The 22962-nt window shown below is 49.2% G+C and overlaps 1 protein-coding gene across 2 annotated transcripts in view; it reads left to right on the forward strand.

Annotated features, from left to right (window-relative positions):
- Nrg2 (neuregulin 2) overlaps nt 1-22962 on the forward strand; it is a 187907-nt gene that overhangs the window by 134934 nt on the left and 30011 nt on the right. For both annotated transcript variants that reach the window (XM_090331406.1, XM_090331405.1), the window contains exons 2-3: nt 15109-15280; nt 22001-22119. In XM_090331406.1, coding sequence (XP_090187532.1) covers nt 15109-15280; nt 22001-22119 — 291 coding nt within the window. The remainder of the gene's footprint in view (nt 1-15108; nt 15281-22000; nt 22120-22962) is intronic.

Raw genomic sequence — 22962 nt, forward strand, 5'->3', positions numbered from 1 at the left:
CAGGTCCTGTTTCCCTGAGAACCCCCAACCTAAGAGAACTGTAAAACTAGGAAGTTGGGACATAGACCTCAAAGACAATGCTAACCCTGTGCTGAGTTGCTTTAAACAGTACTCAGGGATCTGATCCTAAGTTACTAGCTTTCTCTGTCTGACCTTAGAAAGAGCAGCCATAGTTTGATGGAAATGTCTCCATTGTCAAAATTCCCCTGTGATTGGGGACTGCATTTGTCATGGGAAAACAGGGAGGACTTTGGACTTCTCCAGGTATCCTGCAGTGTAAGGGGGATGAGCTGCCATAGTAGCAGAGAGCCTGAACACCTCTCACTTGAATTTCCTGGGCACAAAGAAATCTTTGCAAGATCTTGGTTTCGCATCCCCTCGTGTAATAAGGTGAATGCATGGACTTCTAGAACAAACTCTCATCTACTGGTGCTCCATTTAGAGATATGCTCCCATGCACGTGCCTGAGCCACATCTAGGGGTTGGCAGACACTCTGCCCTTACCCCCTGGCTGACCCTACTGAGCTTGGCACCTGGAATGGTCCTCCTGACACTCTAGGCTGCAGTCTGCACCTCACACACTGCTCTGGCTCCCTGGCACCTCGAGGTTCTTGAGGAACAATAACAACAAGCAGAGAGTGACTTTGTACTTCCCAGCAGTCTTTCATCCCCAGAGCTCAAAGAAGTTTACAGACCAGGACTCATTGTTCTGCAGCCCAGGTCCCAGGCATTCCACGAGGTGAACAGGGGACAGAGAGCCCTTTCCAGATTGCCACGGCAGTGAAGCTGGGATAGGACAGTGAGTCACCTGGGATGGGCAAATGGGGTGGCCAGTAGGACTGGGAGAGAAGTAAAATTGAACGTGTTGGCTACGAGTTCCAAACAGAAGGTAAAGCTTAGGAGTAGAAGCTAAATGCCAACTATCACATGTTTTCTCTCATGTACGGAGTCCAGACCTGAGATGATGATGATGATCTTAATGGGACATGTATGTAAACAAGAGGATGCTGGATGGAGCAGTGAGGGGAGAAAGGAAGAGAGTACTAGAGTAAAAAGATCAAAGGACAAAAATGTTATGAAACTCATCAAATACTGTTTGAAAAGGAGGAATTAAGGGGATTTTTAGCCAGGCACCAGTGGCTTATATCTATAATCCTGGCTACTTAAGAAGCTGAGATCTGAGGATCGAGTTCAAAGCCAGCCCAGATAGACAAATCCTGTAGACTCTTATCTCCAATTACCCAGCAGGAAAGCTGGAAGTGAAACTGTGGTTCACATGATAGAGCACCAGACACACACACACACACACACACACACACACACACACACACACACGCAGTGTGTATGAGTTGCTTCCTTCCTTCCCCTAGGCAGGAGCTGCACTCTCTGGCCAGGATGGACTCTGGAAGCAGCAGCTCGGTGGGAAACCAAGTCCCTTCGACTCAGAGATGGGAAGATCCCAGAGCAATGCCTATCATTGTCTTTTGCCTTAGGTGTTGGGAGCTACAGGGCAAAGTTGGGGCAGCCCCAAGCTGCAAAGCAATAAGCCCGTGTAGGACATGCTATTGTGAGAAGCTCCAGCCCTGGCCACAGAGCTGGCTTTGCATATGGCTACCCTGGTCTGCTCGCCTTGCCTCCTTCTCTGCTCTAACCACCAGGCTAGCTTTCAGGAGTGTTGGTGTAGGGAAGGGAGCCTTTTGATTTTTAAGCTTCTGACAAAGGTTTGCCAAAACTTGAGATTCAGACCCCATTTAAACCGTGCTCTTGTCCTGTGTTCCCTCCATTTCTGAGCTGATAGCCCACCTTTCACCACACAGCCTCCCTTCCCAGCCCTCCTCCAGCCTCACCCTCCTCCGTTCATCAAGGTTTCCAGTACTCTGGTCACATAGTGACCATGCAAATGACAAATATATTTTCACTCCCTTTTGTAGATTCAGTTCTGCAGAAATTAATTGAGTTTCTATTATGTGCATAAACCACATCCCTTGCCTTTAGGAAGCTCAGAGAAAGAGAAACTTCTCCAAATACCTGTGATTGGAATTGTATGTACAGCTATCATTGTGCACTGTGTGATGAGGCTAGGAATAGCCTATTCTTCTAGGAGAGAGTAAGGAGGACTTCACAGAGGAGGAGTCATCTGAGCTCAGCCTGGATAGGAACTAGAAGTACATCAGAAAGAGAACAAGCCTTGTAAGAAGCCCATGCCTATCATGCAGGGAACGCTGGGGAGGAAGCTACAAGGCATTTTTGCATGCCAGCACCGATGGCACATAGTACAGAGATTATTTTATGATCCCCACTTTACAGATGGAGAGACTGAGGCAGGGATAGATCATGCAATCAGCCATGAATTAATGGCAGGATAGGTAAACTGAAGTCTGCCCATGTACTGCCTCACACCCACCTGGCTCCCGACCCTTCCACATTCTGTGACCCTCATGACAAAGCAGCAAGAGGCAGAGGCACCTTGTTGGTCCACTTGTTGGAGCAGGCCCTCCCTATCACATCAGCCAGTCAGGTATTTGTTTCCTGGGCCCTTGGGTGGATACGAAGCGGATACAGAGATGAGCAGGTTGAGTCCCTGCCCTCGCAAGGAGCTTGCAGCAGGAAGGCTGCAGTCAGGTATGAACAGGAACCATGGACACTGACACAGGAGGGCAGCCCAAGGCCCTGAGCCTGCACCAACAGGCAAGAAAGACAGAGTTCCTGGGAAGATAGAAGTTAGCCTGGCCAGAAAGCAACCTGGAGTTGTAGAGTCCAGCCAGACTGAGTACCATGATGGGGAGTTACCTGGTTCTATGGAGTCCCTTGTACAAGATTGTTCAGACTGGCGTGAGCCTGACTTGAAGTTTAAACTGGAAACTTACCTGAAATGAACATTCGTGGGCCCCACCCCTGACCTACTGGATCAGAAACTGGGTATCCAGTCCATTAGGATACAGGCTCCAGTTGACAAACCCTGGTGGAGCTGGGTGGCCCTGTCCCACAGAACAGGGTCGGGGAGGGGGGTCATCACTGCACAGGCATTTCCGTGGCTCAAGTGCAGTGTACCATGATCAGGGCTCTTTGTGCTGTCAGAAACCTTGTCACTGAGGAATAGGCTTGTCAACATGTTGAACAAGATAGATACAGAGGGCTTCATGCCAGTTGCGAAGTTGACCCCAGAAAGGGTTGACAAAGAAGGGAGGGAGGAGAGACTGCTTTCATCTGAAGAGGCCTCTGGGAGAAGGAGATGAGGTGGAGGGGACTGCAATGAGTAAGAAGGACTGGGGAAGGGGGCTGGGCCTGAAGACTTGAGCGAAGTATACAGGCCAAGAGCCTAGGGGCTTGGGAAATATAGAGGTGTCAGACTTGTGCCATGTAATACCTCATTTGGGAGGGAGAGACCACACAGCCCCACAGTGGAGCTTCTGAAGACGGGGCAATGTTTGGTCCTCTCTGAATCATCAAGGGGTGAGAGTCTTGAGGGCAGGCTTCTGGAGCCCTTAGGTGCCCCCCAGCCACCCCACCCCATCTCCCTTATGGAGGTTGGGTTGTAAAAGGCTATCAAGTGCCTTTGGATGCCCCTGCTGGCTAGTTGTATGGTAGTGAGTGGCTAGGAGCTGTAGACTATGTCTCAGGATCATCTCTTGTACCTCCTGCTCAAACTGGAACCATTCTGTAAGGACTTCTAGAAGTTTCAGCCTGACCAGAGGTTCATGGCTTCTGGTGAGTCAAATAATGGTTCTGAGCTTCTAATTCACTAGCTTGCTATATGGATGGGAAAACTGAGGCCCAGAGAGGGACATGTACACTCCAGGGAGACAAAAGGCTTGACAAATGTTGCAAAGGTGAGTGCAACAGCCTCCTTAGGCCTGCTCGATTCCCAGCCACTGCAGCCTTACGAGGAAGATGGAATGTCTTTCAGTGCCTTTAGAGCAATGTGCTGTCCTCACTGCCTATTCCTATTCCTAGAAAACTCTTCTTTTCCTTAGCCTCATTCTCTCTCTGTTCTCTCTCTCTTCCTGCCTCTGTCTCTATCTGTCTCTCTGTCTTTCTCTCTTGTGCCAGTCCCAGGGTTTGAACTCAGGATCTGTACATTGTCACCCCTACCACTTGAGTTAGTTGGAGATGAACATCCCATGGGCTTTCCTGCCTAAGCTGGCTTTGAACTACAATCCTCAGAGCTCAGCCTTGTGAGTAGCTATGAGTACAAGCACTTGGACCCCTTTTCCTTCCCTTAACCAAATCCTGCTCATTCTTTAAGACCAGCATAAAATGCTATTTGCCCCACTGAGCACTCCCTGCCACCCCTTGAGTGAGGAAGAAGCACCAAGATCATAGACACCATCCCACTATGTGAGCATTGCTCTGTTCAGTTAGGCTGCCACCAGCTTCAAGCACACATTGACTGGGCCCTCTGCATGTGGACAGCTACCTGGCCCCCTCCCCTCTTTGAAGGGAGCCAGTCTTCTAGAAAGATGTACTCTGCCTGGGCTAGGGGCAGTGGTTGGCTAAACCAGGGCAGTCTTTTCAAGAGGCCTTCAATTTCATCATCTACTGTCTTGCAGGGCACCTGTCTGCTTGGGCTGAGGGATGAGATGGGGAGGAGTGATGGGTGGATTAGATGTTGGGGGCCCCACCCTCACCTAGCAATGACAAAGAGTCTCCATCCATCACAGTCTACCTTACTTCACTGATTTGTTCAGCCGGCCCGTGGTCAGTGCCTACTCTGGCCAACCACCGAGAGCATGGCTGTGCCCCAACACACCCCCCCCCCCAAGCTCCCCACAGTCTAGAAACATAAGAACTCAGGCGGCTGTAAGAAGCTTTGGGAGGACGAGATGAAAGAGGAGAGATCTACATGGCAGAGACTGCTCCTGACTGGGTGGATTAGAGGAGGCGGTGGCATCTGCGGGGATCTGGAGGGATTTAGATTAAGAAGGGCTGCCAGTCATTAACTATCTCTCCATTCCAGGTGCTGGGCTAAGTTCTTGACATATATTGCCTCCATTTAACTCTTGTCACAGGTAGATGAGACGGTCCCAGTTTCTCACACATGGAGCCAAAGGCTCGGACAGATGAAGTCACTTGACTGGTTATATGAGTCACACAGTGGTGTGAACCACCACCACCATCCCCAGCCTGCATGGTGACCCTCTCCATTCTGTTTTCTGGCTGGGGAATGACAATGGAGGAAAGCACAAGCAGTGCGCACAAAGGCCCGGTAGGATATGTGTCTCTGAGGGAACAAACAATGACTTGGTTTGCCTGTCATTCCTGAAAGAAAGTGGAGAGAGAAGGGTATCAGCAGACCCAACTAGTGTCCCCCAGGGAGCCTGGCTGTCAGCTGCAGAAGGCAGAGTCCTTTCTAGATATCAGGGAACTGAAGGCCTCCGAACTGTGGCTAGGAATATGCCAAGTGTACCCTGCTGGTGTGATGGACCTGGAACAGTAGCTCTAACCAGGATTTGGCGGACAACAGAGGGTTAGGAGGGAAAGAGACTGTGGAAGTTGAATGAATTTGACCTTTGGAAAAAGTCAGGAAAAACACCCAGTGATGCCCAGGTGACTGAAAGAGGAGGAAGAACGGCTTTGGGAGAGGAGATAGAGAAGCTAGATCTCCACCTGTCACGTCTGAATTGGCATTGACTCCTTTTCCACAGTCCCCCAGAGTCCCTGGCTGTCTGTGTTTGTTGTAGGTGGCTTTGGAGAGACAGGCCAGGAAACACACGGTGATCGCTCCCTGGGTCAGCAGCCTGATACTGCTTTGAAGCCTCCTGATTTTGTTTGATCTTAGAAATCCCCATGAATGTAGCATGTTGCTCTGTCCTCTGTCTAGTTGAAGGCAAGAGCCCACAGCCCCACCAGGCCTCCACACTGCCCTATGGCTATGCTTGTGTCCCAGCAAAGGATCTAATCTCGTTTGTCTGAGTAGACAAGATGCTACCTCCCACACTGTTCCCCAAGCCTAGGAGTTCAGAAGCAGCTTTCCCCAGACAACCTGAGGAAGCAGGAAGCAGGCCTGGACCAGAGCTGGCCTAGCCCACCAGCAGCCAGCCCCTCCACCCTGGGCACTCCTCGGCCAAACCCTTAGACTTTGCCCCAAGCCCAGCCTTGTTCTATGGGACTGGGTCTGGCCAGTAATGGCCTTCCAGGGCTGTCATCTTCAGTTTGTCCCAGAACTCAGTTCCCAGCAGCAGCAGCAACAGCAACAGCATGATCAGAAGCTTTGAGCCCTCTGTGGAGAACTTCCTCTTACTTCTGCCTCTAAAATAGAATATGGATGACAGATGAGTCAACTAAATCCCAGAGAGGCTGACCCACCCACCTAAGGGACAGACAGCTGAAAAACTGGGAGACTGGTGTGGAGACTTGGGTGTCCTTACAGTCATCCTGATAGATGACACCTGGCTCACCCTGCAGCTGTATTGTCCTCAGTGTCACTCTTTTCTGTGTCCCTGTGCTGCTTCCTTGGGATTCCAGCTGTACAACTCTAGACACCTATGCCTGTGCCCTGGGCACACCAGAGAGCCCATGGTATCCAAGCTATATGCTATATCAGCTAGCAACAGCCTGCTCTGAAGACCCAGACTACAGTGTGTTCCCATTACTGCTACAATTTATGATCCCCTGCACTGGGCACAGCATCTGGGACCTGTGCTTTCCTCACCATGCCTGGCTCCAGGCAGGCACAGGGATCAGGGGACAACTAGTGCTGGCCCTGTGTGTCAGTAGGTGGTGTTCCCAGGCAGGGGAAGACTCCAAACTAGAACCATTTCTGTTGGCCTTGTTATTACCAGGTTTCATTTCTCTGTCTTTCCCTTCTCTTCTCTACCTGCTCTCCTGGCCACGATCTGTTTCTCCTCTTTAGCTCTATCCTAGCAGTGCTACTTTCTTCTCTGCCTCGTAGCTGAGGTGCCAGGCCTCAGGTTGGCTCTCACTTGCATGAGGAAAGCATCTCTCTTTGAGGCTTTCTCTGGTCCAAGCCTCAGTGGAAACCCTAAACAACAGACTCCTGTCCCTCAGGCCTAGTGGGTGCTTGGCACATCACAGCTCTATGGGTGAGTATATTTGTTAGGTGGCTATAAAAAGAGGGCAGGGCAAGCCTGGGTACCAGGCTGAATCTGGTTGGCCAAGGATATGTGGTCCAGAGGTGCCAAAAGCTTAGCTGGGCACATATACCTTTAGTAAGCATCCAGTGGCCCTTCTGGGAGCCACGGGAGGACACCTGACTGCAGGGCAGATCTCTGGGCCCACTTAAATCAGTTGTGTTTTTCGTTTACTTTTTTTTTTCTTTCTCATTTGAACTTGGAGTCTGTAATTAACCTCCAATGGGTTGCAGTCTCTTTGTAGGTAGGGGAAGGGTGGGGAGGGGGCTGGTCCACAGCCCGCCAGCAGCAGGACAGTAGGAGACTTTGATGCCAGGCAAGCTGGCCACCTTGTCTCCAGGTGTTGCCCTGCAAAGGAGCCTGCTCAGTCTTAGTCATGAGGTGCGAATCATTAACCCTTTTAAGAGCCTGCTGCCCCTGGCCCCTGGTTTGCTGAGAGGGAGACAGAGCCAGGTCTTCTTGGGCTGGGTTACCTGGCCAGGGCCAGGGCGTCTGTCTTGCTCTCAGATCTCTGTAGGCTCCGCACCCACCGCCCACTGCTGAGAGGAATGAGGTCAAGGCCCTGGCACAGCGGCACCTCCTGGCCTCGGGGCTGGGATGTGGAGAAGGAGCAACTTGGTTGTTGTGTTGTGTTGCTATCTTTAATGAAGTGCTTTCTGGGGACTGTCTGTCAAACAGACAATGCAGCCAGATGCCCTGGTTTGGCACTAGATGGCAGGAAACAGAAGCCACCACATATCCCATGGCCCAACTCCTGGGATCATGGGATGCATCCTGAGGTTTTATGGAGCATATCACAGAGGGAAATTTTCCTAAAGAACCCTTCTTGTCCTTACAAAGCTTCCAACAGCAATCTCCCACGTCCCCTGCTCCCAGCACAGCCCTGCTCCTGCTGCTTAGGTGAGCATTGGTCCAAGAGGAAGGGAGCCAGACCAAGTGACCCCCCCTCTCAATGAAAAGAGTGGGGCTCAGCAGAGAGGACCTGGTCTGAGGAGGAGACCTGAGGGGAAGGATGCACTGCCCACTAGCTGAGGGCTCACTTAGGCCACTGATTTGCTACCTGTTCCCTCTCCTGCCACAGGCACAAAATACCAGGGAGCAACAGAGGACAGGGTACTGGAAAGTCCCTGTGACACAGTTTCCCCTGCTCTCCTGTATGCTGGGCCTTTGAGAGGCTCCCCTCTTCTTGGGGAAATTCACACATACCTCAGGGGGTCTGTTCCTCCCTTTGGCTGCAAAGCTGAATTGATGGAGAAGTTTCCCACAGTATTGTTGACATTAGTAGAACACTAGAGACAGCCGAACAAATTCAGCTAAACAACAGAATATTAGGCAGCCATTAAAATGATTTACAGCCGTATTTCTAGTCTCAGAAGAATGGATTTACAATGTATCAACTGGGGGGAGAGGAAGTAGGATCTAAAGCATTTTAGAGAAATGTTTTATAGGAGATATTTGAAAATGTGAATAGTAGTTTTCTCTCTGGTGGTAATTGAATTGATCTGAATGTTTTTCTTTTTTCTTATTTCTATTGTGTAATTTTTCTACAGCAAACAAAAATGTATTTCTTATGTAATAAAACAATGACAGAGGGAAACAAGTTAAACTCTGGAGGGTAGGGGTTGGCTCTTCTGTATAAAGCTAATCATTTCTGCCTAAAACAAAGCACAGGACCTGGCATAGACACCCAGTAAATGCTCAATGACAGAATAGAGGGTAAGTGGCTGCTCACTGTGTGGCTCTGGTTCTTGCCTTAATAGATTTCCTCTGTGCTGGGTGTGTGGGGAGGGATGGGCTTTGTTCCTCTGCTTTCTCATCTGTGGCCCCAAGATTCTCTTAGAACCCCATAAGATGGTCTATGCAGTAGCATAGCCTATGGGCCGGGGTCTATAAGAGAGATACAGATAATATTGAACTTAGCTCATGCCTTGGTGGGGAACTAGAGCTAGCCCAGTCATTTATGAGTCCCCCAAAAACCTCTCTCCAGGGGCTCTCAGGGCCTGGTGCTGGACTCTATACTAGAAGTCACAGAGGGAAGAGTAACAATGGCTCAGATAGCAAAAGAACTTAAATGACATGATTCTCCAATTTCTAAGCTTCTAGTGACCTCCTGTCATACCTACAGAATGAACCCAGAACCATCTTGAGAAGGACACTCCATTGTTGCCAAGGCCATCTGGTGGAAATGTTTCTATTTCCTTCCATTATGCTACTGCCATTGCCCCTCCAAGGAACTTCCTTCATGCAAAAAAACAAAAAATGCAATTTACAAGGTTTGCTAGACCCTAGCTTTCTTAAGAGAAACCTTTAAGATTATAAAAGCAAACTCTTATTTATAAGGAACATGTCATGCTTCAAATGTATACTTACTTTCATTTTGTCTTCTTTTTCCGATTACTCAATAGAAATGTGATCCGATCTACATGTGCAATCTGAGATTTTCTAGTGGGCACATGAGAAGAGGCAAAGGAGGGGAAGGGAAGGGAAGGGAAGGGAAGGGAGGGAGGAAGGAAGGAAGGAAGGAAGGAAGGGGAGGGGAGGGGAGGGAAGGGGAGGGGAGGGAAGGGAAGGGAAGGGAAGGGAAGGGAAGGGCAATTCAGATTTCTCACCCTAACTCTTGCATCTGGGGCCTATCTGCCTCTCCTCTTGCTCTACTCCCATCTTCCACTCACTTTTAACCACATAGGCCTTCTTTGACCCATGAATTCATCAAGTTCACTCTTACTTTAGGGCCTTTATCCGATGCATATTTCTGCCTTATCTTTCTTATTGATTACCTGCTGATTGTCTGTTGCCCCTTACAGAAGACAAGCTTGCTAAGAACAGGATGCTTGTAATGCTACCCATTGCTATGTACCCACTGCCAGAACTGGGCCTAGCATGGAGTAGTTGAATATAGTCATTCAATGGAAAGAAATAAAATGAAAGAGTGGCAAACAAGTGACCCTTTGAGAAGGCAGACTACCCAGGAGTTCCTGCTGGATAAGATAGGCTCTTTACCATGAGGAGAGAGAATGACTGTGGCCTGAATCCTTGGAAGGCCTCAGGCCTTCTGAGTGACAGACTTACTCCCTGGCTATCTCTGTGGTGTACACACCACAGCCATGAAGCAGCGGCCACTGGCTCAGTGTGCCGTCTTCTGCCAAGGAGCTCTCCCCCACCCCTGCTCACTGGGAGCCAAATGACCACGATAAGGGGTGCAAGGAGGAGCAAGATTGGGGTTGGAGGCTCAGCTCGGTTGGTAGAGTGCCAGTTAATGACCAAAGTCATGCCACAAAAAAGGGAAGAAAGAAAAGAGAGGAAGAGAAGAAAGAATGAAATAGAAAGAAAAGAGCAATATACCCTAGTAAGGAGAGGGAGTGGTTTGGATCCTGAGAAGAGTGGTTTGTGTCTGCATATACCAAGAAAAAGAAGGGAAGGTGTTGACTGACCACTAGACCACCAACTTTAGAACAAAGTTCTAAAGCTGTGAGATGCATCCCATCTGTCACCAATCATCAAGAAGTACACCAATAACACATGCACTTTGCTGCACATTAGATTTAAAAAAAAATAAACCTGAGGCATCTGAAACCACATGTCTGACCACTTCATGGCTGTACTTCAGGTCCCCCCATCCAGCTTCTGGCGCTCCCAGTTGGTCACTGCCAGCTTCTAGAACTGAGAAAGGTGACTGAGAACAAAGGGACTCCAGAGCAGGGGAAGGAGGGCGCAGGGTCAGGAAGGATGCTGAGGTAGAACTCCCATCACACTTAGAATGGTGACGTTCCACAATGGAAACTTCTCAGTTGGTGCACTTATAACCTAGCTGGGCCAGGTGGGGGGAAGAGAAAGAGGAAGGTGGGAAGGAGGGAGGAAAGGAGGAAGGAAGGGAAAAAGGAAGGAAGGAAGGAAGGAAGGAAGGAAGGAAGGAAGGAAGGAAGGAAGGAAGGAAGGAAGGAAGGAAACGGCATTTTAAACAATGAGAATCAAATAACTTGAGGGAAGAAAACAGTAGCAAAAGGTCAATCGCCTTCACATTTATAAAGAGCTCTTACAAATCACTAAGATGAGCACCCAATCGAAAACAGACTGCAGACATGAACAGGCAATTCCAAAGAAAGAAATACAATGGGCCAATACACTGAAGAGAAATGTTCAGTCTCCCCAGTAATCAAATAAATGCAAATGACAACAACAAAGAGACGTTATCTTTCCCTACCTAATTGGCAGAGATTAAACACATGATAAATACCTCACTGATGGTGAGGGTGTGGAAAAAACAGGTCCTGTCATTCACTAAGGGGGAGTGTGAGTTAGAGCTGCCTTTCCAGAGGGCAATTTGGCAACATGCGAAGCTGGAGAAGATTGGACACTCTTTAATGTAGCCATTCCACTTTTAGGAAGATTGCCTTAGGAAATAATTGTGGATAGTAATAGTAATAGTAATAATAATAAGAGCTAACCTTTATTAAAGGCTCTCTGGGTGCCAGAATTCACATGCATTATCTCATACAATCCTTGCAGCCATCATCCCCCAAGGTGGGAACTATTACTTAGCATCTGTATTTTACAGCTGCACCAATTGAAGCACAAAAAAATTAACTAAATGACCTGAGAACATCAAACTAGCAAGTAGCAAAATGTGAATTTGAACATGTACAGTCTGAGTCAAGAGCCAGACTACCCATCCTTCAATGGTCTCACAGGGTTGTTTGTAACAGGGGGCAGCGTGAGTGCCTCCTCATGCAATCAGTTACATAAATTAGGATACACCTACACAGGAATATTATGCAAGTATGAAAAAAAGATTCTGTTCATGAATGCCAGGGAGTTTTGTATATGCATAGATCTCTGAAAGATAGCAGAGAAACTGATATAAATAAAAAAAATAGTTGTCTTCTATAAGGCAACAGAATGACTGTGCTCAAAACTTTAAAAAAAACAAAAAGCTGGGCGTAGGGACACATGCTTATCATCTTAACTACGCAGGGAGTTGAGATCTGGAGGGTCATGGTATAGACCAGTCAGGGCAAAGAGTTCATGAGACCCCTTTTCAACGGATAGCTGGGCACAACGGCGCATTCCTCTCACATACCTCTAGGTCAGCTTGGGCAAAAAATCATTTACAAGTCTCTGTCTCCACAGAAGAAGTCAGGCATAGCAGTATGTACCACAGATGTGGAAAAAAGCAACACTATCTAAAAAAAGTCATTAAAAGAAGGACTAGAAGGGCAGCTCAGTCATAGATCACTTGCCTAGAAAGTGTTAAACCAGTATGACTATATTACCCATGAACATATATGGAGAAATGCATATATATATATATGTGTGTGTTTGTTATATCATAAATCTTCCAGACAATACCTGAAATGCTATTAAGGGTTCTGAAAAAGAAGTCTTGCACTCTTTACCTAGGGATCCATTTTTCTAAGTATCTTCATAATGAGGATACTTCATTACCAGTGTTCATCCACATGCTCCGTAAGCCACTTTCCTCAGGAAACCCTTTACGTTGCTAATACCCATGCTTGTCTCTTGAGATCCACGTGCCTTTCAGAATTCAGTGTGGTCAATTGTGACACTCTTCTGCTCAAGGCTAGCACTATAGCATCACTTACAGGTTTTTTTCTGGCTATTTTATTGGAGAAAAGCATCTCACAGACTTTTCTGCTGGGGCTGACTTCAAACTGTGGTCCTCAGATCTCAGCCTCCTGAGTAGCTAGGATTACAAACATGAGCGCCCAGTTGTATTTTTGCAAATGGTGTGTGTGTGTGTGTGTGTGTGTGTGTGTGTGTGTGATTTCTGATCACTGAAATAATGATTTTGTTTACTTCTTTCGACACATTTGTATCTTTTTTAATTTTCTAAACTGAACAAAGTTATCTCATATAAAAAACACAAAGCTTTCTTGGGGTGTTCCTTCTGGTCCTGGCAGCTCCCTTCCACATCCTCTCTACTTGCAAGCAACTGTCAGGGTTAAGTACAAGGTGGACCCTTTTGTCTCTACCCAGACCCTTGGTGGTGTTCAGAGCCATTTCTAGCCCACTAGCAGAGCTTTGGGCCCCAGAAAGAAGAGTCAATGGCTTAGGCAGTACCAAGAGTCCCCAGGTCCCTACTGACCCAGCAGACCCTCCCTTTTGCTACTGGAAGAATGTGTGCAGGGCCTCTAGCCTCAGATGCAGATGAGGTTGTAAAAGCCATCTCCAGAACGCAGTTGGACACTTGCTAATCCAGACATCTCGGCTTTGGTCCCAGCCCTGCAGCTGCCTGGTTATATGGCATCAGTCAAGTTTCTGAAGACTGAGGCTCATCTTCACAGTCAATGTCAGCATGACATTTGCCTCACAGAGCTCATGGGGACCAAAGGAGAGTGTAGATGAAGGCATTATGTGCCCTGGAAAGGGTGGTACTAGGGCCAAGCCTGGCTTGCCCCCATCTTCCTCACAGCAGCATATCTCTTCCTTTCCCTTTTCTTAAGGTTGGGGGGAGAAGAATGAGGAGTTGGAACATGGGTGTGTTGGAGCCTGGGGATGTGTGGAATCAGAATAGTGTTTACAAAATAACGGGGAGGGGCCGGGAGTTTGGCCTAGTGTTAGAGTGCTTGCATAGTATACATGAAGACCCAGGTTCGATTCCTCGGTACCACATATATAGAAAAAAAAAACGGAAGTGGTGCTGAGGCTTAAGTGATAGAGCTCTAACCTTGAGAAAGTCCAAGGACAGTGCTCAGACCCTGAGCTCAAGCCCAGGACTGGCAAATAACAATAATAATAATCTAATAATAATAATAAGGGGGAGAGGGGAAAGCCTGGGCATCGGTGGCATATCTATAATCCTAGCTACTCAAGGGGCTGAGATCTGGGGATTATGGTTCAAAGCCAGTCCATGCAGGAAAGTTTGTGAACCTCTTGTCTCAACTTCAATCACAGAAAAAGTCAGAAGTGGCACTGTGGCTCAAGTGGTAGAGTGCTAGCCTTAAGCCGAAGGAGCCCAAGGACAGCTCCCAGGCCCAGGTGGGAAGGGAGGAGCCTCTAAACTTGAGATTCACAGCTTTGTGCCATGCTAGGCACAACCATGCCTCTTCACTTCACCATTAGGCAACTCAGTGCTCTGGACCATATGTGATTGTCTTAAACTGCTGCCTGGTGCATGTCCAACCCCTTCTAGCCCCATCCTTTAGCTCTGTGCTGAGTGGCCTCTGATGTAGGGCTAGGGTGGCTCCTTTGGGCTCCATGGCTGCCAGGCTTCCAGGAGCTGTGCCATGATGGTAATTCATGGCCACAGCCCCCCTGCTAGGCTGCCCTCTCTGAGAGTGGTAGCTCAGTCTACCATCTTGGTCCTCCCATTTGTACCCAGTAGGCCTAGGGACTTGGGACAAGAATTATATCATGAATATTGAGGTCATGAGTAAGAACTTGAACCCTGGTTTCATCATTTCCCCTTAGGATAGAATCTTCACCTCCTGCACCTCAGTCTTTCCATGTATAAACAGATTTATATACCTCAGTGAGCTCATGAAGTTATTGTGATGGTTTGATAAGTTAATGTAACCAGGCACCAGTGGTTTACACCTATAATACTAGCTATTAGGAAGATGAGATCTGAGGATCACAGAGGTTCAAAGCCAGCTCAGATAGGAAAGTTTATGAGATTCTTACCTCAAAAAAAATCTGAAAGTGGAGGTATGGTTCAGATGGTAGTGCATCAGCCTTGAGCAAAACCCTTGAGGTCAAACCCCACTACTGGCGCGCACGCGCGTGTACACACACACACACACACACACACACACACACACACGGCACTCATATACACATTCTAACATAAAGCTCCTACTATTATTCCAGGTACAAAAAAAAAAAGAAGAAGAAGAAGCAGTGCATTAGTCTTGCTGCAGAGTCTATAAATGCTGGTTGTGTTAAACTGAGGGAAGTCACCAGAGGGGTGGCTCCCAGACCTACCAGGGATCCATTGTTCGTGCTCAATTGATGCTGCCTATACCACTGCCACACTCATCCACTTGCCTTATACCCACAGCCACCCGGCCCAAGCTGAAGAAGATGAAGAGCCAGACAGGACAGGTGGGTGAGAAGCAATCTCTGAAGTGCGAGGCAGCAGCAGGGAACCCCCAGCCCTCTTACCGTTGGTTCAAGGATGGCAAGGAACTGAACCGAAGCCGTGACATTCGAATCAAGTATGGCAATGGAAGGTGAGTTTTGTCACCCTGTCCTCCGTCCCACCCAGAGCCCTCCCTTCTGAAGAGAGGCCTGAACTGGCAGAGCTCAGCAGACTCCATGTGGAGCCCTTTCCCACCCTCCCCTCCCTTGCCATACCCAACCGCATCCCGACTGCGAGGCCTGAGGATCATGGGTAAGAATTAAGCAATTCACATCTCCAAATGGCTGGAAACAACTGATTGTCAAACTCAGCTTTACCAGTGGAAGTCCTTGCTTGTCCCTAAACTTTTTTCCTCAAAAGACATAGTTTGGTCTTTTGACCAAACTAGATGCCCCTCAAACTGCCAATTTGGGCAAAAGGCCCAGCCTCCAGAAAGCCTCTAGTGCTGGCATTTCAGGAAGCACAGGCAGGAGGACAGGGAGCATGGGCTTGAATGGTGTTAGAGGAGTCAGTACCTCGGACAGTTTCCTCCTATGCCTTGAGAATTGTATGTGTGCCCACCCATACTGGGGCTAGAACTCAGGCACTGTCCCTTACCTCAAGGTTCTACCACTTGAGCCATAGCTCCACTTCTGGCTTTTTGGTGGTTAATTGGAAATAAGAGTCTCGTGGACTTACCTGCCTTGACTGGTTTTGAACCTCTGAGATCTTCAGATCTCAGCGTGCTCAGTAGCTAGGATTGCAGGTAGGAGCCACCAGTGCCCATCTTGAGAGTATCCTTCCATCTTGAACCCGTGCTCCAAGGCGGTGACATTGAGTCTACGGGCTGGGGACAATGGCCCCGTGTCCAGCTTGGGTTGGTTAGGCAGGGGCTTCAGGTACCAGGAAAGCCAAGAGTTCAAGAGCAGCCTCCCTCCACCTCTCCCTCTCCCTTCCCCTGCCTCACCTGCTAAGCAGATATTCCACCAGCCCTTGTTCTGTCAACTCTCAGGACCAGGTGGCACCCCTCTCTGTGTGAGCACACCCAGCCTTTTCTGCCCCACTTCCAAGGTAACCCGCAACCAATCTTCTAGTATGTCATTTTGTTTCTTCATCTCCCCAAAATGCAAATGAAGAGATTTTCAGAGAATTTCCAGCCTGCACCACAACAGAAAGATAATGGAAGGAGAGCCAGCTCGGGCTTCCCCCACTGGCTGTGTGCCTGACATGCACACTCTACCATGGAAGAGGGTATAGAGTTCAGAGACCAGCGCTGACTCTCTCCTCCTCTGACTGGGACAAAGACAGAACTAGGCACCTCAGCATGCAGCAAAAACAGAAAGTAATGTAGGAAGGGCTTGGTTTCCATGAAAGGTGTGTACAGCTGTCAGAGGTGGGGAGAGCAGGGAATGGCCCATGTGCTCCCATTCTATAGCCTTGGCAGGAAAATCCAGGCTGGCCACCCAGCCAGCATAAGGCCACCCCACCACTCCCCCCTTGAAGTCCTGGTCCAGGCTAACGAGGGGTGATAGGCTACTGGAGCTGGAATCCAGGGGGCTTTTGTTCTCTGTCTTAGAAAATGGCCTCTCTACTGCTTCTAAAACCAAGAGCTCAGGAAAGAAAGCCTACCCTTGCTGTCCAAAATATTTTCAAGCAACACACACACACACACACACACACACACACACACACACACGCCCTCCCATCTCTATCCCCATCCCATCCTGGCACCCCACTCACCCTCATTCCCTGCTATACAGCTCCTGGCAACCCCCAACTCTCATTTGGCTGCTGACTTAAGCCTGTTCCTCTCAACAAACTCACTCTTTCTTTTTATTTATTCTTTTTGTACCTTTTTGATAACACTGGAGTTTGAACTCCAGATCTTCACACTTGCTAGGCAGATGCTCTACCACTGAGCCATAAAGTCCAGCCCCTGACAACCTCACTCTTGCCACTTTTCTCTAGAATGCTTTCCCACCAGGCTGCTGTCCCAGCTCCGTTTCTTCCCTCCCCTCTCTGCCTGCTCTGCTAGATTCACCCACTCAGTTCATCCTCAATCCCCCCATAGCCTTAAGAGACCTCAGCAACCTCTGGGCTCCCCAGCTAAGCCTCCCAGAAGCACTTGGTACAGGGCTTCCTTTCTCCTGTTCCCCCGGGTTCTCCTTGGTCCTCATATACATCAGACATCATTGATGGGAATCTTTCTCATATATTGGGCTTCATATTAGCCTCTCTCCCTCACTTGTAGTTATTTCCTCCTCTCCCATGCCTTGAAACATGACACCCAATGACTTTGTCACCTTGCATTCAGAGCCGTGCTACTAGCTGAGGTCCACTCACCAACCCTAAGACTCCCAGGCTTTTTGTATTCAAAATGCCCCAAGCCAAACTCCCACCTTGCACTCTCTAACCCTGCTTCCCCGTCCTGTCTCCCTCCCCACACCCCTTCAGCCTCCCAGCACCTGTCCCCTTACTCCCAAGGGAGTGGCACTACCCTCCCCCACGCCATCCCTGCAGGTAACACCACATCTCTGGCAGAAGGCATCCTTCTTGCTTGACCACCCTGTCTCCACTATCTCCCTCTTGGCCATCTTTCTGAGCAGCATCCCCCTGTGTGAATTCATAGCTCTATCTAACCTCTACATATTGAGGATCAAGTATGTTCTGGGCAGTCTGGCTAGAGCCTGGGATACATCCATGAACAAAACAAGTGTGATATGTACCTCCTCAAGTCTCTAGGCCAGCTTCCAGTGTGGAATCTGATAAAAATCCTGTGTTTTCAAAAAAAGGGGCTTTATGCACCCAGTTTTGCTTATAATTCTAGAGGTCCATTGACCATCACGAGCACCCACAGAGCTGATTTCTCTCCCTGTGGTACAGGAAATTGAACCTAGGACATCTTGCTTGAGCCCTGGCCTCAGGTCTTTCATTTTAAAGTTTTTGTTAGTCCCCAGAGCCTTCTGCGATAGGTCTCACAAGTCAAGATCTTCAAATTCACTTGAGGATCTCAACTGTTCTCAGCTGACTTCTCACTTCCACTCCTTCGGCCTCTGCCTCTGGAGTGGCTAGATTATAGGTATATACCACCTCTCCTAGGTTGCTTGCTTGCTTGCTTGTTGGTTGGTTTATATTTCAGTATTGAGCATTGAAGCCTGGGACCCATGCATGCACTAAAGAAGCCTCTCCACTTGAGCTATCCATCCAGCCTGGAATGATTTTTCTAACACGGATACATTCCTTACAACTCCTTACCTGACTGATCTACAAAACCTGCCTGGCACAATCTTTGAGCCCATCCTACTCTTCCTGGCCTATATAGCATTGCCCTGTTGTTGCCTGAACCCTAGTCTTCCTTGGACTTGAGCCCAAGCTGTTCTCCACCCTGGATAGCTTGTCCCTTTTGTCTCTGGCAAAACTTGGATGGTTAAATGCTCTGTCTTGTGAACACCAGGCCAAGCCCTCCAGATCACTCTTGCCCTTCCAGTGATCTGTTAGGCATAGTTTTATGGCACTATTGGTGGATATGTCACCTCTAAGAAGAGCCTCAATAGTTCCTTCTCCCATCAACCCACTTCTCCCCTGCAGGCCTAGCAGAGGAGAACACTGCCAGTATGGAATTGATAAGATAACCTGGGTGCAAGGTTGCATACAGGCTAGGCAGGAGGCCCTATCCATTACCCAGCCTTCTGAACAAGCTTCAGTTTTACCTGACAAAGGAGTAGTCCAATCCAGACACAGGACCTGGGTATAGTGGCCCTGAGTCTGAAGTGAGTCTTTGGTACCTACCTACCTACCTATCAGGGACCTGCCTGAAGAAATCTCCTTGTCCTACCTATCCTGCCCCTAGGCTGTGCTGAGGATGTCTATATAGTAAGAATACACTTACTCTCTGAGCACAAGGGCCAGCGCCAGAAGCTTCCCTTCTGACCAACCCTTCTCTGGTCTCCCTACCTGCCCTGCAGCAGACTCCGTGGCCCCTCATGCTCTGTCTTCCCAGGTCACCCTTCATCTTGGAGTCTCTGTTAGCCTTCAGAGTGACCCCCCACCAATCCCTATGGGGTGCTGTCTGTCTCCATGCAAACCACACTGTGGTTTCTTACCCAGGCCTTCCTGTGCCAGGAGAAAACTGCTACCCCCAAAGCCCTGGGCACAAGGCCTCCCTGCAGAACCGTATGTTCTCTTATTTATGAGGGGCAGGCTGGGACAGGCCCCTCAGGAGGCAGGGCAGGGAGGAAACTGCATGGCTGCCTAGATCCCGTTGCTGCCAGCAGAGAAAGCAGCTGGGGAGGGTGGGGACAGCACCCTACACAGGGCAGAGCTGGGTCACCCAGTGATAGGGCGCCAGGAGCATAGCATCATGCCTGCTGGGAAGGTACAGAAGAGGCCCAAGTCACTAGGGATTCCAGCTGGAGCTAGCAACATTGGGGCAGTAACTCTGCGAATGGAGAAACATACAAGGCCCTTCCTCAGCTCCACCCAGAGCCTCCTTACCTCCGTGAGATCCATAAGACCTTTGTCAAGCCCAGCACTGGTATCACACCTGTAATCCTAGCTATTCAGGAGGCTAAAATCAAAGAATCACAGTTTGAGGCCAGCCTGGGCAGGAAAGTCAGTGAGAATTTTATCTCTAATCAATCAACAAAAAGCCCAAAACGGAGCTGTGGCTCAAGTGGTAAAGCACTAGCCTTACGTAAAAAAGTTAAGGGATAGGACCCAGTCCCTGAGTTCAAATACAAATACCAGCATACACACACACACACACACACACACACACACACACACACACACACACACACACACACACGCCCCGTGACCCTCAGGTGGTTTCCTGCCCTGTCCATGCAATGCACAGAGAAGGGAGAAGAGAAGCTGGCTTTGTGGCATCCAATTAAGCTACAGCAGGGAAGGAGATGCTGTCTCCGTCAGAGCGGCCTCCAGGGCTCTGCTTAATGAAGGGAACAAACTTTAATTGACAGAGGAGAGTTGTGGGAAGGCACCAGGCCAAGGAGAGAGACCAGCTTGAGCCAGAAAGGGTACAGAATAGTCAAGCAGCTGTCATATGAGTGAGGACATCACCATAGCAAGATGATCTATGGACACAACCATTGCAGTTCCCTTTTTAAGGAGTCTTGGGATGAGGGGGTCAGGGCAGAGGCCAGTTCAGGAGAGGTGTTTATAAAGCGTAAAGGCTCAAGTAGGAATGGTGGTCTAGTTTGCATTTCCTCAACCCTGGCCCAGCCTCTCTCTTCACTTTCCCTGTCCTCCTTATGCCAGCAACCCCAATGACTCTGTCAAACATCCCTGGGGCTCAGGGCCATGATAGTTCTGCTAAAATCACCCGTTCTTCCACTGTGCCTAGTCAAGAAACTGTGGTTTTTACATTCCTTACTGAAAGGAAAAAGATTCAGCAAGAAAAGAGAGTTCCATGCTACTACCTTCCCCACGAGTACCAGGCTGGGGCCTGGGCTTCATCTGGGTCTCTTGTTGATTGCAGAGAGCACTGGGCAGAGGGGAAGGTAAGATCTACAAACAACCCTTTGCAGAGTCTAAGCACCTATGGTAGGTGCATAGAAGGAGTAGTCTGTCCAGGGCTTCCGAAAGAAGAGGGGAACCAGGGCCAGGCACCCTGGAGTCACAGCACCCGGGGGTTCCTGTCCAGCCCCAGCCTGACCTTCAACTGTCAGCATGCCGGGACTATAGGAAAGAGGCTAGCCTCAGCTTCAAATGCCCAGAGATCGCCCATGTCCTCACCAACTACGGCTACGTGTCCTTAGGCAAGCCAGGAACCCTGCAGGAACTTCTCATCTGAAAGAATTGGCCCTCAGGATCCCAAACCAAGACCCAACCAGGATCCTTTTATGCACACCTCCTGCTCCTCCCACAGAAGGCACTCAGGAAGCATCTGTTGAATGAATGAAACCAAAGCCCCTCAGAGAGGTCACAGAGTGCCCCTTGGTGGCAGAGCAGAGAGGAGACCCACAAGTTTGAGATCTGGTCATAGCACAGTGGCTGTCCCAGGAATGTTTGCATCCATTCTATGCTGTTATAATAGAGTACATAGACTGGGTTATTTATAAATAGCAGGAGTGCATGAATTCTCAGTCTGTAGTGGGTGGGAAGTTCAAGAACAAGATGCAACATCTGGTGAGGGCCTTCTCTGCATTGCTGCATCATAGCGCAGCAGAAGACCTCATGTAGTAAGAGAGTGAATGAGTGGGAGGGGGAACCAGAAGGGGTACGTGTGTGCATGCACACTCTCGTGAAAGAGAGAGAATTGAGGGGAGGGGGTCCACAGCAGGTTTATAACAAACCCAACACTAACTCTAGTGATAACATTAATCCATACATGGAATTGGAAGACCTCATGATCCATATAGAGCCCCCACCCCCCCACACACACCCTATTTCAGTGTTGATCAACGAACTTGGGACACACATTCAAAACCATAGCAGTGAAAATAGACTCTTCATATAGAGTAACAACTTCTAAGGAAAGCAGAGACAGCTGGAATGAAGGGCATAGGCATGTGACCTCTTAAGGGACATGGTATTCCTTCCCTAGAGAAAATGGGAGAGAGACAGCTCAGCCCTAGGAAAGAAGAGATGTGAAAATCATAGATTCTAGAACATGTAACTATTGGCCTGTGCTCTCCTAAGGGCCTAAGACTCCCTCCAGCTTCAAGGTTTACCATATTCCACCTGATCCAGAAAAGGAGAATCTCCTTCCAGGCCCACCTGCACAGACATTTGGCTTGGTGGGGGATTAGCTCTGAGTAGCCACGTGGTCCTGGCTCACACGCCTCTCCCACTCTCTCCCCTCTCTAACCAGAAAGAACTCACGGCTACAGTTCAACAAGGTGAAAGTGGAAGACGCTGGGGAGTATGTGTGTGAGGCTGAGAACATCCTGGGAAAGGACACTGTCCGAGGCCGGCTCCATGTCAACAGCGGTAGGTGGCCCCTTAAGGAAGGGATTGGTCCTGTGGTGAGGTGGGGGGTAGGGCGGAGCGGTTACCCCAGCCCCTGGAGAGCGGCACATGATCCATCTTGCAGTCAACTCCCCTCCCTCCTGCTGCTGCCATATCGGGCTGGAGATCTCAGCCAATTCAGAGAAATGCAGTCGAAGCATAAATGTTTAGCTTTGTTATCTGGGCCTGGAAGAGCCGCCAGCTCTCATTTTAAATACCCTGAAAACTAAATATTTTGAAATCAAGAGGTGGGGGTTGAGGGAAGGATATTTTTAGAAGGCAATTATGGGAGGCTGGGCTGCCTGGAGCAGGGCTGGGGGGAGAGACAGGCCTGGGGTGGGTAAGAGCTGTCCGCTGCATTGCAGGGCACCTGAGCACAAGCCTGTGGCACAGGATGGGGCGTGGGGGAGCTGGGGCAGCCTCTGCTCAGGGATGATAGACTTCCCCACTGGCCCCCCCTTGAAAACTTACACAGCAGGACAAGCCTTTAGCCTCTCTTCTGTGCCAAAGCCGCCCGTGCCCAGGCAGTGCCCCTTCTTTGCTCATCCCTGAACCCTACATCCCTCCAATGCCTCTCTTCTCAACACCCACAGATGAAGCACACCATTTACCTAGGTACCCAGATTCACTTTCAGTCCTGCCCCCAACTGAATCTAATCCTACATCTGTCATCGCCTGCCTAGATTTCTACCAGACAGCCTGGCCACACTCCCAAAGCCAGCGTTATCTAAAAGAGAACATTCCTTCCCCGTAACCCTCCGCTGAGCAGTCATCCCAGACCCTGCCTGCTTGTAGTGGCAAGAAACCATCTCCACTGCTCTCTGG

Source organism: Megascapheus bottae, chromosome 4, assembly GCF_031878675.1.
Source record: "Megascapheus bottae isolate mThoBot1 chromosome 4, mThoBot2.hap1, whole genome shotgun sequence".
Lineage (NCBI taxonomy): Eukaryota > Metazoa > Chordata > Mammalia > Rodentia > Geomyidae > Megascapheus > Megascapheus bottae.